At 49.6% G+C, this 14570-nt stretch overlaps 1 protein-coding gene and 1 non-coding gene across 3 annotated transcripts; one reads left to right on the top strand and one right to left on the bottom strand.

Annotated features, from left to right (window-relative positions):
• Positions 1-8996: 8996 nt before the first annotated feature.
• Positions 8997-9068, top strand: TRNAQ-UUG (transfer RNA glutamine (anticodon UUG)). Its single transcript has one exon. It is a non-coding gene; the product is annotated as a tRNA-Gln (tRNA).
• A 1585-nt stretch (positions 9069-10653) lies between these two features.
• GNGT2 (G protein subunit gamma transducin 2) lies at positions 10654-14187 on the bottom strand. 2 transcript variants are annotated; one of them, XM_059869260.1, is made up of 3 exons: positions 13925-14187; positions 13492-13587; positions 10654-11943 (listed from the first exon to the last, which is right to left on the bottom strand). In XM_059869260.1, the coding sequence occupies exons 2-3, from the start codon at positions 13573-13575 to the stop codon at positions 11818-11820; spliced, it is 210 nt and encodes a 69-aa protein (XP_059725243.1). In that variant the 5' UTR covers positions 13576-13587; positions 13925-14187; the 3' UTR covers positions 10654-11817. The 2 variants fall into 2 exon arrangements, with proteins under 2 accessions (XP_059725243.1, XP_059725244.1); XM_059869261.1 differs by lacking the exon at positions 13925-14187 and having other exon boundaries at positions 13492-13603.
• Between the last annotated feature and the right edge of the window lie 383 nt (positions 14188-14570).

Below are 14570 nucleotides of genomic sequence, written 5' to 3'. Positions count from 1 at the left end.
AAATTGGGATGGATTTTGAGGGAGGATGGAAGGGTTCTTAAATGGGGTTAAAAAGTGGGAATTTGGGGTAAAAAATTGAAATTGGGATGGATTTTGAGGGAGGATGGAAGGGTTCCAATATGGGGTTAAAAAGGGAAAATTTGGGGTAAAAAATTGAAATTGGGATGGATTTTGAGGGAGGATGGAAGGGTTCCAAAACGGGGTTAAAAATTGGGAATTTGGGATTAAAAAATTGAAATTGGGATGGATTTTGAGGGGGAAGGGAAGGGTTCCTAAATGGGGTTAAAAATTGGGAATTTGGGGTAAAAAATTGAAATTGGGATGGATTTTGAGGGAGGATGGAAAGGTTCCAAAATGGGGTTAAAAAGTGAAAATTTGGGGTAAAAAATTGAAATTGGGATGGATTTTGAGGGAGAATGGAACGGTTCCCAAATGGGGTTAAAAAGGGAAAATTTGGGGTAAAAAAATTGAAATTGGGATGGATTTTGAGGGAGGATGGAAGGGTTCCCAAATGGGGTTAAAAATTGGGAATTTGGGGTAAAAAATTGAAATTGGGATGGATTTTGAGGGAGGATGGAAGGGTTCCCAAATGGGGTTAAAAAGTGGGAATTTGGGGTAAAAAATTGAAATTGGGATGGATTTTGAGGGAGGATGGAAGGGTTCCTAAATGAGGTTAAAAAGGGAAAATTTGGGGTAAAAAAATGAAATTGGGATGGATTTTGAGGGAGGATGGAAGGGTTCCAAAATGGGGTTAAAAAGTGGGAATTTGGGGTAAAAAATTGAAATTGAGATGGATTTTGAGGGAGGAGGGAAGGGTTCCTAAATGGGGTTAAAAATTGGGAATTTGGGGTAAAAAATTGAAATTGGGATGGATTTTGAGGGAGGATGGAAGGGTTCCCAAAGGGGGTTAAAAAGTGAAAATTTGGGGTAAAAATATTGAAATTGGGATGGATTTTGAGGGCCAGGAGTGATGGGAGAAGAACTGGGACGAGTTTAAAAATCGGGAATTTGGGGACGACGCCGGCCCCGACGCTTTTGCCGTCGATTTCACGGAGCCCAGCCCTTCCCAACGGGAATTTTGGGGGAAAATCCTCCCCAAAAATCCCTCCTGGAACAGCAGGAAAAGCAGATTTAGGGAAGGGAAGGCGGCAGAGGGAAAAAACAACCCCGGGAATGACAAAAAAAAAAGCTACCTCAGGTGTGATTACCTCAGCTATGGAATATTCTGAATTTTTTTGGGTTGTTTTCACTTTATTTTGGGTTTTTTGGGCTTTTTTTTAGCTGATATTTTATATAAGAGGTGCTAACGGGGGAGATTTTATTTTTTTAATGAAAAAGAGAGAAAAAAAGAGAAATTTCTTTTTTTTTTTTTAATTTTTTTTTTTTAACGGAAGAAATTCTGGACCTGGTGGAAAAGATGGCAGCAGCTTCCTCAGCTTGGATATTTTTATTATTTTCCTGGAATTTTTGGTGCCCTTTCCCGGCCAGCTGAGGAATTTCAGCTCTCAGGCATCTCCAAAAAACTTGAATTTTTTATTTTTAATTTTAAATTTTTGATTGTTTTTTCAAGGGGTTAAAAACCAAACTCAAACTCTGCACTGGTTCAAAGGATTTTCCCAATCAGATCCAGCCAAATCCGTGGAATTTTTTGGGAATTTTTCTATGCAAAAAGGGTAAAAAATGGATTTTTTTGGTGCTGGTTTTATTTTCACACTCTCTGAAGCCATAAAGAGATTTTTTTTTTTTTCCTATATTTGATAGAAAATTCCTAAAGATCCCAGAATTCCAGGGGGGTGGTGTCGATCCATCTTCTCCACTATGGTGAAATTTAAAATAAAAAATGTTAAAAAAAAAACAAAAAAAAAAAAGTTTAAAAAATTTATTTTAAAAAGAGATTTTTTTTTTTTGCCTCTGTTTTACTGAGGGGAAAAAAAAATTTAATTAAAAGAAGAAATGGATTCAAGAAAATGAATTTAAAATGTTAATTAAAGGAAAAATAAATTTTTAAAAAAAAAAAAAAAAGGGAGAATAATTTTTAAAAGGGGAAAAATAATCTTAAAAAAAAGGAAAAAAATTAATTTAAAAAAGAATTTATTAAAAAAAGGAAAAAAATAATTTTTAAAAAAAAGATTTAAAAAAAAAGCTTAAAAAAATTAAAAATCATTTTTTAAAAATGGAGGAGGAGGGAGAGAAATTAATTAATGAATTCCTTCGTTAAGTGGGAGCTGATTTTTATTCCCTACAAACGCACAGGGAGGAGGGAGAGGAGAATTCCCGACCCCAGCAGGGCCAGGGATCGACCTCTCCCTGCTCCAAAACCTTCACAGGGTGATTGTTCCTGGTGAAATCCCTTTTTTTGGGGTGAAATCCCAATTTTGTGGTCAAATCCCTTTTTTTTCCTGGGTGAAATCCCAATTTTTCATGACAAAATCCAATTTCCTCTTGGTGAAATCTCAATTTTTCATGATGAAATCCAATTTCTTCTCAGTGAAATCCCTATTTTTCTTGACAAAACCCAATTTCTCTTGACAAAATCCAATTTTTTCTTGGTGAAATCCCAATTTTTCATGACGAAATCCAATTTCTTCTTGGTGAAATCCCAATTTCTCTTGACAAAATCCAATTTTTTCTTGGTGAAATCCCAATTTTTCATGACAAAATCCAATTTTTTCTCGGTGAAATCCCAATTTCTCTTGACAAAATCCAATTTTTTCTTGGTGAAATCCCAATTTTTCATGACAAAATCCAATTTCCTCTTGGTGAAATCCCAAATTTTCATGACAAAATCCAATTTCTTCTTGGTGAAATCCCAAATTTTCATGACAAAATCCAATTTTTTCTTGGTGAAATCCCAATTTTTCTCTATAAAATCTTTTTTTTTCCCTTCTGGTACAATCCCATTTTTTCGCTTATTTTGACCCTGTAGAAAAATCCAATTTTTGGACAAAACATTTGACAAAAAAAAAAAAAATTTCCAAAAATCATCCAAAAAAAGCCAATTTTGGTGCTGTTTCCCCCAAATCCCATCACCCCACGACTCCACCCCATCCTGAATATTTGGGATTGGGGAATTTGGGATTTTTTATTCCCAAAAAAAAAAAATTTGGGGTGAAAGGAGCCGGATTTGGGCTCGGCAGCTCCCGTCCCTCGCGGGGCGTTTTCCCGGTTTTCCCTGGAATTTTTGGCAGGGAAAATCGGTTTGGAATACTTGAAACTCCCATTCCCAACAAATCCTGACCTCGAGGATCCCAAACTTCCCCATCCCAGCGATCTCTGACCTAAAATCCCAAAAATTTCAGGAATTTTTGGGGCTTTTCCCGCCCTTTTCCCCATTCCCGTCGGCGCTGTCGGAATTCCGAGGGGGAATTTCATTTCTGTCCAAGAGTTGGTGGGAAGGAAGAGACCTCGGAGCATCTCCTGCTTTTCTTTGGAAAAAGGTGGAAAATTGGGAAAAGCTGGAAAATTGGAATGAGATGGATCCGGGTTAGAATGGAAAAATGAGGAAGAATTGCCCAAAAAAGGGAAAAATTCCCTAAAATGGAAAATGGGAATGAGATGGATCCGGGTTAGAATGGAAAAATGAGGAAGAATTGCCCAAAAATGGGAAAAATTCCCCAAAATTAAAAATGGGAATGAGATGGATCCAGACTGGAATGGAAAAAAGTGGAAAAATTGCCCAAAAATGGGAAAGATTCCTCAAAATGGAAAATGGGAATGAGATGGATCCGGGTTGGAATGGAAAAATGAGGAAGAATTGCCCAAAAATGGGAAAAATTCCCAAAATGGAAAATGGGAATGAGATGGATCCAGACTGGAAGGGAGAAATGAGGAAGAATTGCCCAAAAATGGGAAAAGTTCCCAAAATGGAAAATGGGAATGAGATGGATCCAGACTGGAATGGAAAAAACAGGAAAAATTCCCCCAAAACCAGCAGGAAAATGGGAATGAGATGGATCCAGACTGGAATGGAAAAAGTGGGAAAATTGCCCAAAAATGGGAAAAATTCCTCAAAATGGAAAATGGGAATGAGATGGATCCAGACTGGAATGGAAAAATGAGGAAGAATTCCCCAAAAATGGGGAAAATTGCTCAAAATGGGAAATGGGAATGAGATGGTTCCAGACTGGAAGGGAGAAATGAGGAAGAATTGCCCAAAAATGGGAAAAGTTCCCCCAAAACCAGGAAGAATCCCCCCAAAACCAGCAGGAAAATGGGAATGAGATGGATCCAGGTTGGAATGGAGAAATGAGGAAGAATTCCCAGCCCCCAGGACTCCTCCGTCCGCTCCCTCGGTGCCAAGAAATCCAGGGAAAATCCGGAATAAAGCTGCTCTCCCTGCTCTGTTTGGATTTTTCCCACTTTTCCTGGAGGATGAGAGTCCTGAGGATCTTCCCTCCTGGAATTTTTTCCTGGTTTTTGAAATTTTTTGGGAAGCGCTTCCAGCTGGGATCACACACCTGGAACTACCTCAGAGCCGAGGGATCTTCCCGTTGGATGGAGGAGGAATTTTGGGATGGCTCCGAGGAGGAGGAGGAGCTGTGGGGAAGGCTCTGGAACATTCCAGGAGGGCGGCGGGGTGGGAGAATTCCCAAGAATTCCTTGGAAAAGTCTCCAGCACCTGCTCAATCCCAGATCTTTATCCACAGGCCAGAATTCCCGTTTTTTTTTTTTTTTTTTTGGTGGGAGAGAAATTCCCAGGAGTTGTTGGAGCTGTTCCACCAAAATCACGGAATGAGATGAGGAAAAAATCCTGGGATGTTCTGCTGGATTCTGGGAATGCCCAGATGGACCCTGGGGGGGTTTGGGAAGTTCTCCTGGACCGCGAGGATTTTGGGATGCTCCAGAAGAAGGCGTGGAGGATTTCTGGGGTGGATTCCTGGATCCCAGGAGCGGGATGGATTCCTGGATCCCAGCGTTGGGATGGATTCCTGGATCCCGGTGTTCGGATGGATTCCTGGATCCCGGTGTTCGGATGGATTCCTGGATCCCGGTGTTCGGATGGATTCCTGGATCCCGGCGTTGGGATGGATTCCTGGATCCCAGGAGCGGGGTGGATTCCAGGATCCCGGCGTTGGGATGGATTCCTGGATCCCGGTGTTGGGATGGATTCCTGGATCCCGGTGTTGGGATGGATTCCTGGATCCCAGGAGCGGGGTGGATTCCTGGATCCTGGCGTTGGGATGGATTCCTGGATCCCGGCGTTGGGATGGATTCCTGGATCCCAGCTTTGGGATGGATTCCTGGATCCCAGCGTTGGGATGGATTCCTGGATCCCAGCTTTGGGATGGATTCCTGGATCCCGGCGTTGGGATGGATTCCTGGATGCCGGCGTTGGGATGGGTTTTGGGATCCTGGGAACGGGATGATTTTTGGGGGAGGGAATTTTCAGGGCGGGAAGAGCTGATCCCAGCAGGGAACTCCTCCTCTCCCGCAGCTGATCCTGGGAAATCCACAGGATCGACCGGAACCACAGCGGGAACTCAGGGATCCGCGATTGGCCCCAAACTCCATCGGCTCCTCAGACATCTTCACTCGGGATGGAGAATTCCATGGAATTCCAGGAGGAAATCCAAGCTCGACCTGGGCCAGAGGCGCCTCTTGGGGTGAATTAAATCCTGGAAAATCCGCGGGATCGACCGGAACCAGGGTGGGAACTCATCCTCAGGAATCCACGATCGGATCCCATCGGCGCCCCGGACGCGCACCCGGCTCTGCTCAGGATGGAGAATTCCATGGAATTCCAGGAGGAAACTCAGCCTTGACCCAGGACCCCGCTGCTCCAGATCTGGGATCAGGGAAATCCCGGGAAACGGGAGGGGAGCAGGAGGTGATCCCGAGAGTCCGGAACACGCGGCGCCCGCGGAGCCGGGAACAATCCTGGGAATGATCCAGGAATGATCCCGGGAATGATCCCAGGAATGATCCAGGAATGATCCCGGGAATGATCCCAAGAATGATCCAGGAACGATCCAGGAGTGATCCTGGGAATGATCCAGGAGTGATCCTGGGAATGATCCCAGTGGAGATCCAGGGAACGATCCCAGTGGTGATCCAGGGAACGATCCCAGGAACGATCCAGGAACAATCCTGAAAATGATCCCAGGAACGATCTCTAAGATGATCCCAGGGATGATTCTGGGAATGATCCCAGGGATGATCCAGGAACAACCCTGGGAATGATCCCAGGAAGGATCCCAAGAATGATCCCAGGAATGATCTTGAGAACAGCCCCAGGAACAATACTGGGAATGATCCAGGAACAATCCTGAAAATGATCCCAGGGAACCATCCCAGGGAATGATCCCAGGAACGATCCTGGAACAACCCTGGAAATGATCCAGGAATGATCCTGGGAACAATCCCAGGGATGATCCAGGAAAGATCCCAGGAACAATCCTGGAACAACCCTGGGAGTGATCCCAGGAATGATCCCAGAAACGATCTCAGGAATAATCCTGAAAATGATCCCAGGAACGATCCAGGGACGATCCAGGAACAATCCAGAAAATGATCCCTGGAATGATCCAGGAACAACCCTGGGAACGATCCCAGGAATGATCCCAGGAACCATCCAGGAACGATCCCAGGATCCTGAAAATGATCCCAGGAATGATCCTGGGAATAATCCCAGGAATGATCCTAAAAATGATCCCAGGGATGATCCTGGGAACGATCCCAGGGAACAATCCCAGGAATGATCCAGGAACAATCCAGGAACGATCCAGAAAATGATCCCTGGAATGATCCAGGAATGATCCCAGGATCCTGAAAATGATCCCAGGGAACGATCCCAGGAATGATCCCAGGATCCTGAAAATGATCCTGGGAATAATGCTGGATATGATCCCAGGGAACAATCCCAGGAATGATCCCGGGAACGATCCTAAAAATGATCCCAGGGATGATCCAGGAACAATCCCAGGAAAAATCCTGAAAATTATCCCAGGAATGATCCTGAAAATGATCCCAGGGATGATCCAGGAACAATCCCAGGAAAAATCCTGAAAATGATCCCAGGAATGATCCTGAAAATGATCCCAGGGATGATCCAGGAATGATCTCAGGGAACGATCCCAGGAATGATCCCAGGGATGATCCCAGGAACAATCCAGAAAATGATCCTGGGAACGATCCCAGGAACGATCCAGGAAGGATCCCAAAAATGATCCCAGGAATGATCCAGGAACAATCCCAGGAAAAATCCTGAAAATTATCCTGGAAACGATCCCAGGGATGATCCTGAAGATGATCCCAGGGATCCTCCCCCCATCCAATCCCGATTTTTGATCTACCTCTTAGCCATAGGTGACTCTGGGCAGGGGCGACTCCCCGGGCGTAGTTTTAGGGAGAAAAGGAAAATTAAATATTAAAAAAAAGTAAAAAAAAAAAAAAAATTAAAAAGTTAAAAAGTAAAAAAAAAAAGTTTAAAAAAAAAGTAAAGAAAATTAAAATAGAAAAAAAAACTTTAAAAAAAATTTTACACTTTTTCCAAAGAACACGTTCTTTTTAAAAAAATAGGATTAAAAAAAAATAAAAAATAGGATTAAAAAAATAAATAAATAGGATTTATGGGATTGCTTTCCTTCAAGGAAAGTGATTTTTGAGTCCTTGGAAGCTCCAGACCTCACCAGCCCCAGATTTGGGCTGGGACCGATTTTATTTTTATTTTATTTTATTTTATTTTATTTTTATTTTATTTTTAATACTCAATTTTCCTCTTTTTTTTGGGTGTGTTTTCCTTGGATTTTTCCTCCTCCCCTCTCACCCCTCCAGCCACCTCACAGTCAATAATTTGCTTTTTTTTTCCCTATTTTTCCAATGGTTTTGGGGTTTTTTTGGGGGGTGATGGAGCTGAATTTTGGGAGCATCCAAAGGTGCTGCTTTTCCCAGGAAATTTCAGCCTCTTTAGGTAAAAAAATTGTGATTTTTTGAGATGTTTTGCCTCTTTTTGGAGTTGTTTTCAGCTTTTTTTTTGCCCCTCTTACCACAGGATTTGGGGTGGATGTGGGCTCCAGTCCTTTGCCAGGGAGGAGGGTTTTATTTTAATTAATTTTAATTTTTTTGGGCCACAAATCGCTTTATTTCCGTTGTTTCGCTGTGAAAAATAAAAGAGCAAAACCAGAGAAAGAAGCAAAAAAATAAAATTAAAGTCTTGGTGTGGATTTGTGGGATTGGGGAGGGGAAAAAAGGGAAAATCGAGGAATTAAAGGGGAAAATTGAAATTAAAAGGGGGGAAATGGAGGGAAAAGGGAGGGGAAATAGGAAAAGAAATGGGGGGAAATGGGAAAATTAAAGGGAGAAATTGCAAAAAAGAAGTGGAGGGGGAAATAAAGAGGAAAAAATAGAAAGAGGGTAATAAAAGGGATAAATAAAGAGGAAATTAGAGGGAGAAATGGAGGAGAAAGGGAAAAACTCTGAAAAATGGGAAATAGAAGGGAAAAAAAGGGGGAAGGAAGAAGAAAAGGGAATAGAGGACAAATAGGAAAAGGAATAAAAAGAGGAAAATGGAGAAATTCAGGGGAAATGGAGAGCAGAGGGAAAATAAATGGGGAAAAGTGAAAGGAGAAAGAGGAAATTAAATAAATGAAGGGAAATGGAGAGGGGGGAAAGGGAAATAAAGGAGAAATAAAAGGGGAATAAAGAAAGGGGGAAGAGAGGAAAAACATGAATAAGTGGAAAATAAATAAAGTGGGAAACGGAGAAAGAAAGAATGAGAGATAAGGGGAAAACCCCAAAGAAATAAAGGCAGAAATGAGTAAAAAAAAAATCCGAAAATGAGTAAAAAATACAAAAATAAAGGTGGAAATCAGAGCGGCCGAGGTGGGGGCTGGTTTAACGGGTGGGAGGGCGGCGGTACGGGGAATACAGGAGGTTTTGAGAGGCGGGAATGTTTCGGAATTCCCGGAATTCCCGGAATTCCCGGCAGCAGAGCTCGGGACTATTTCCCGCGGGCGGAGGGATAGGGAGGGTGCGCGGCACCTCCCGGTACACCCAGCGGTCCCATGGTGTAATGGTTAGCACTCTGGACTTTGAATCCAGCGATCCGAGTTCAAATCTCGGTGGGACCTCGTGTTTCTTTTTGCCTGCCGCCGCCGCCCCGAGGCTGTGGAGGGGAGAGGAAAGGAGAGGGGCAGGGTGAGAGGTTGCGGGGGTCGCACCGGGAGCGCCAGGCCCGCACCGGAGCCCGCCGCGCTCCATTTTGTGCGTGAGCGCCCGCGCTTCACGGCGCAGGCGCGGGAGAAAGGCGGCTAAAGGAAGCCGGAGGGCACTCTCCGTGTTCTACAGCTGATTGGCGGAGCGGGACGTCACTCTGGAAATCCCGCATTTCTATTGGCTGGTTCAGCGCTTCGCCCCGCCTTCTACCTGCGAGGCACGGAGCCCTCGGGGGAGACGCTCCATCTCCGTTTTCCATCTCTGATTGGCTATTCAGTCTGTCACTCTCATATGCTCTTTTTTTTTACTGGCTGAGCGCGCTCTTTGCACCGCCTCCTCCTTCCGCAATCCGTATCTCCCGAGGGGGTTTCGTGCTCTCCGTTCCCCTATCGCTGATTGGTTACATCTGCTGTCACTCTCTCAATATCGCGTTTCTATTGGCTGTAACCTTCCTTTGTACCGCCTCCCACTTCAGCCATCCCCCGTGAGCGCGTTCGCGCCCTCCGTTCCCCACCTCTGATTGGCTGAACGGATGTCACTCTGCCAATCCCGCGTTACTATTGGCTGGGAGCGCACTTGGGCCCGCCTCCCCCTCAGCCGCCCGGAGCCCTCATGGCGGGTTCGAGCCCTCACGACGCTGCGCGGCCCCTGCGGCCCTGCCCTGAGGTGAGGCGCTGCGGGGCCGCCATTGTCCCGAATCCCCTCAGAGGCGGCTTAGCCCGCTCTGACGCACGTTCCCAGCCCTTTAACATCGATTAACGGGTCAATCCCCTCCGGCCGCGGCCCGGTTATTGCCCCGGATTAGGGGCAGCTCAGGCCCCAGAGGAGCCGATCGCCTCAAGACCAGGAATAAACTTATTTATTTATTTATTTAACCTAAATCGCCTGAAATTGTCTTGGAGCAGTGGCCAGGAGAAGAAGCAGCACCTTTGGGTGCGCCCCTAATTAATTATGGAGCATCTCACATTCAGCTCCATCACCCCCCAAAAAAACCCCACCAAACAACTCCATCAAAAAATAGGATTCTACCCATAAAAAACCCCACCAGAACCATCAAAAATTCCACCAAAGAGCAGGATTCAGCCCCACTGTGCACTCGTGTTTTAAAGGCAAAAAAAAAAAAAAAATTAAAAAAATAAAAATCCACTTTAGGGCAAAAATAAAGCCGATAAATTCTATTTTTTGGAGAGTATTTCCTGCAAGAAACAGAGGCCGTGGCGGTGCTGGCGGGTTTATTGAGCGTCTGCGAGAAAGAACAAAACCACCTCGATTTTGGGCTCTTTTGGGGCTTTTTGGGGAGTTTTGGGGCCAGGGAGTGCAGGGAGGGGGCTCTGCCTGCAGGGGGGACTCCCTGCTTGAGGAAAATCCACTTTTTCTGTCTTCTGCTCCCGATTTTAGGGTGTCCAGAGCCCCGTGGTGAGGCTGAGCTGGGATCCAGGGGCGGGAGAAGCGCTCCGGGTGGGATCCAGAGGGATTTCCTGGGATCCAGAGGGATTTCCTGGGATCCAGAGGGATTTCCTTGGGATCCAGGGGCAGGAAAAGCATTCCAGGTGGGATCCAGAGGGATTTCCTTGGGATCCAGGGGCAGGAAAATCACTCTGGGTGGGATCCAGAGGGATTTCCTGGGATCCAGGGGCAGGAGAAGCGCTCCAGGTGGGATCCAGAGAAATTTCCTGGGATCCAGGGGCAGGAAAATCACTCTGGGTGGGATCCAGAGGGATTTCCTGGGATCCAGGGGCAGGAGAAGCGCTTCAGGTGGGATCCAGAGGGATTTCCTGGGATCCAGAGGGATTTCCTGGGGATCCAGGGGCAGGAAAATCACTCTGGGTGGGATCCAGAGGGATTTCCTGGGATCCAGGGGCAGGAAAATCACTCTGGGTGGGATCCAGAGGGATTTCCTGGGATCCAGGGGCAGGAAAAGCGCTCTGTGTGGGATCCAGAGGGATTTCCTGGGATCCAGAGGGATTTCCTGGGGATCCAGGGGCAGGAAAATCGCTCTGTGTGGGATCCAGAGGGATTTCCTGGGATTTCACCGGGCTGGGAGAAGGGGAGGAGTGGGAGAGGGCTGGGCACCGCGCCCCGAGGGACTCCAAAATTCAGATTATTGCTGCCTCTCGTTTGGGATCGATGATCTTGGGCTGGTTTGGGGAGAGTTTTCCCCGGGATTAAATGGGAAAAAAAAAAACGAAAAAATCCCAGGAATGGGTTTTTTAAAAAGCCAAAAAAGGGCTTTTTTAAAAAGGGCAGACACTGCTGGCTGTGCCTCGGGGTTTTCTACTCAAGCAGGGGATGGAATTTATCCCAAAAACCCCGAAGGGAGCGGCAGGAGCGCAGCCCGTGCTGCGGGATGGCTCCCGCTGATTTCCCAGGGCTTTTCCACAGGGGGCACTCCGGGAATGCAGCTCTGGCATTTCGGGATAAAGGACAAAGCCCCCTCGGTGCTCCCCCATCCCCCTCCTGCTCAGGCTGCTGAAAATGCAGAAATTTTGGGTTTTTTTGGTGGGAAACCAAAGCTCAGCTGCGGCAGCGGGGGTGGGGCTTTGGGGTTTTTTTTTGTTTTTTTCTTTTTTCACGCTTCTTTTTTTTTTTCCCTTCTTCTTTTTCTGCCCTTTTGCTGCGCCGGGGTTGGGCTGTGGGCTGGGGGGAGCCGACAGTCCGGGGGGCTCAGCTGATGGTGCAGCCGCCCTTCTCCTTGAAGGGGTTCTTGTCCTCGGGCACGCCCTTGAGCAGCGGGTCCTCGCCCGCCATGGACTCGATGTACTCCTTGATCTCCTTGGCCGTCTTGGAGACCTGCAGGGGAGGGGGGATCCGCTCCGGGGATCTGCTCCGGGGGGATCTGCACCGGGGGGATCTGCACTGGGGATCTGCACCGGGGATCTGCTCCGGGGGGGTCTGCACTGGGGGGATCTGCACTGGGGGTCTGACCCTGGGGGTCTGACCCTGGGGATCTGCTCCGGGGATCTGCTCCGGGGGGATCCGCTCCGGGGGGATCTGCACTGGGGATCTGCTCCGGGGGGATCTGCACTGGGGGGATCTGCACTGGGGGGATCTGCACTGGGGGGATCTGCACTGGGGGGATCTGCACCGGGGGTCCAACCTCAGGGATCAACACTGGGGAGCCAACCCTTGGGATCCGCACCGGGGATCTGCACTGGGGGGGTCTGCTCTAGGGGTCCAGCCCTGGGGGTCTGCTCTAGGGGTCTGCACCAGGGGGATCTGCACCAGGGAACTGCTCCAGGGATCTGCTCCGGGGGGATCTGCACTGGGGGTCTGCCCCGAGGGGATCTGCACTGGGGATCTGCACCGGGGGTCCAACCTCAGGGATCAACACTGGGGAGCCAACCCTGGGGATCCACACCGGGGATCTGCACCAGGGGAATATGCACCAGGGGGATCTGCACTGGGGGAATCTGCACCGGGGGTCTGCACTGGGGGGATCCGCACTGGGGATCTGCACCGGGGGGATCCGCACTAGGGATCTGCCCCATGGGGATCTGCACTGGGGATCTGCACTGGGGATCTGCACTGGGGATCTGCACTGGGGATCCAGCCCTGGGGGTCTGCTCTCGGGCTCTGCACTGGGGGGATCTGCACTGGGGGGGTCTGCACTGGGGGGGTCTGCACTGGGGGGGTCTGCACTGGGGGGGTCTGCACTGGGGGTCTGCACTGGGGGGGTCTGCACTGGGGGGATCCGCACCGGGGGGATCCGCACCGGGGATCTGCCCTGGGAGATGCACACCGGGGGATCTGCTCCAGGGCTGGGGTGGGGGAGCGGGACAGCACGGGCCTGGGATGGGGTATCCCTAAACCATCCCTGGGGCATCTCAAATAACCCCTGGGGCACCTGCAAACCATCCCTGGGGCATCCCAAAACCACCCCGGGGTGTGCCAGAGCCATCCCTAGGACATCCCAAAACCAGAGCATCCCTAAACCACCCCTGGGGTGTGCCAGAGCCATCCCTGGGACATCCCAAAACCACCCCGGGGTGTGCCAGAGCATCCCAAAACCACCCCTGGAGCATCCCAAAACCACCCCGGGGTGTGCCAGAGCATCCCAAAACCACCCCGGGGTGTGCCAGAGCATCCCAAAACCACCCCGGGGTGTGCCAGGGCATCCCAAAACCACCCCTGGGGCATCCCAAAGCCACCCCTGGGGTGTCCTAGAGCCTCCCAGAGCTTTGGGAGCAGGGTGGGTTCTCCTGCCTGGCTTTGGGGGGTGTGTGGGGGCTTTGGGGGCAGGGTGGGTGGATTTCAGGCCCTGGGGTCCTTTCCCTCGCCCCGAGCAAGGACAGCCCCCCTCGGGTGGCAGTCCTGCCCTGGCTGCAGCGAGGAGCTCACCATCTGCCTCTCGTTCTTCACCTCCTTCTTCAGCTGGTCCAGCTCCATCTTCAGCAGCTCCTTCTCGGTCATGTCCTGAGCCATCGTGCCCTGGAACTGATTGTTGGGGTCATTGCTGTGTGCCGGTGGGATTGGCACCCCCTGGCAGCCCCTTCCCCGCTTTCCTGAGGAACTAAACACGTTTCAGCTTTCCTTCCCTCCAGCTTTTTACAGCACGGCTCCTCCACTGCCCTGAGCTCCATTATTTGCATTCCCCTGAAAGATTTTGGGACCGTGGAGGTTGGGGAAACCCGACTCTTTTTTCCCAAAAAACCCCGTGCTCCTCTCCGTGCCCACACATCCCCGAGGACACCGGCAGCTCCAGGAGCTCCCAAACCCGGCGGGGAAGCGACTCCTGCTCCCCAAAGGGCCCTGGAGGAGCAGAGGGACTCACCTGGGGCCGGGGGGCCGCCCCTGTGCGCGCCGGGGCCGCTCAGAGCCCCATGGAGGGGAGAGCAGAGCAGAGGAGAGCAGGGGAGAGGAGAGCAGAGGCTGCTCCCCCGGTGCCGGCAGGCAGCAGATGTCTTTGCTGCTAAGCTGATAATGGACTCAGGAGCCTAAGCCGGTCAGGTGTTGGGAATTAGCCCCAAAGCCCGGCCTAATCGGGCCGGGGCGGGGCAGGAGGGCTGCGGGGGTCCGGCCGGGACAGCCCCGGAGACCCCAGGCCCCGCCCGGGGCGGCCGAGCCCGGAGCCTGCCCGGAGCCTGCCTGGAGCGGCGGGAGTGAGCACGGGAGTGACCCTGGGAGTGACCCTGGGAGTGACCCTGGGAGTGACCCCGGGAGTGACCCTGGAAGTGACCCTGGGAGTGACCCTGGGAGTGACCATGGAGACTGATCCCTAGGAGTGACCCTGGGAATGACCCTGGAAGTGACCCTGGGAGTGACCCTGGGACTGACCACTGGGAATGACCCAGGAGTGACTCCTGAGAGTGACCCTGGGAGTGATCACTGAGAGTGACCCTGGGAGTGACCCTGGGAATGACCCTGGAAGTGACCCTGGGACTGACCACTGAGAGTGACCCTGGGAGTGACCCTGGGAG

The sequence above is a fragment of the Haemorhous mexicanus genome, chromosome 28 (genome assembly GCF_027477595.1).
Source record: "Haemorhous mexicanus isolate bHaeMex1 chromosome 28, bHaeMex1.pri, whole genome shotgun sequence".
NCBI classification, from domain to species: domain Eukaryota; kingdom Metazoa; phylum Chordata; class Aves; order Passeriformes; family Fringillidae; genus Haemorhous; species Haemorhous mexicanus.
This window is presented reverse-complemented; position numbering and strand designations above follow the sequence as displayed.

Coding starts and splice junctions, on each gene's coding strand:
- GNGT2 (XM_059869260.1), bottom strand. CDS start 13,575: ATGGCTCAGGACATGACCGAGAAGGAGCTGCTGAAGATGGAGCTGGAC. Junction 11,944..13,491: donor TGAAGAACGAGAGGCAGATG/GTGAGCTCCTCG, acceptor CCTCCCCTGCAG/GTCTCCAAGACGGCCAAGGA.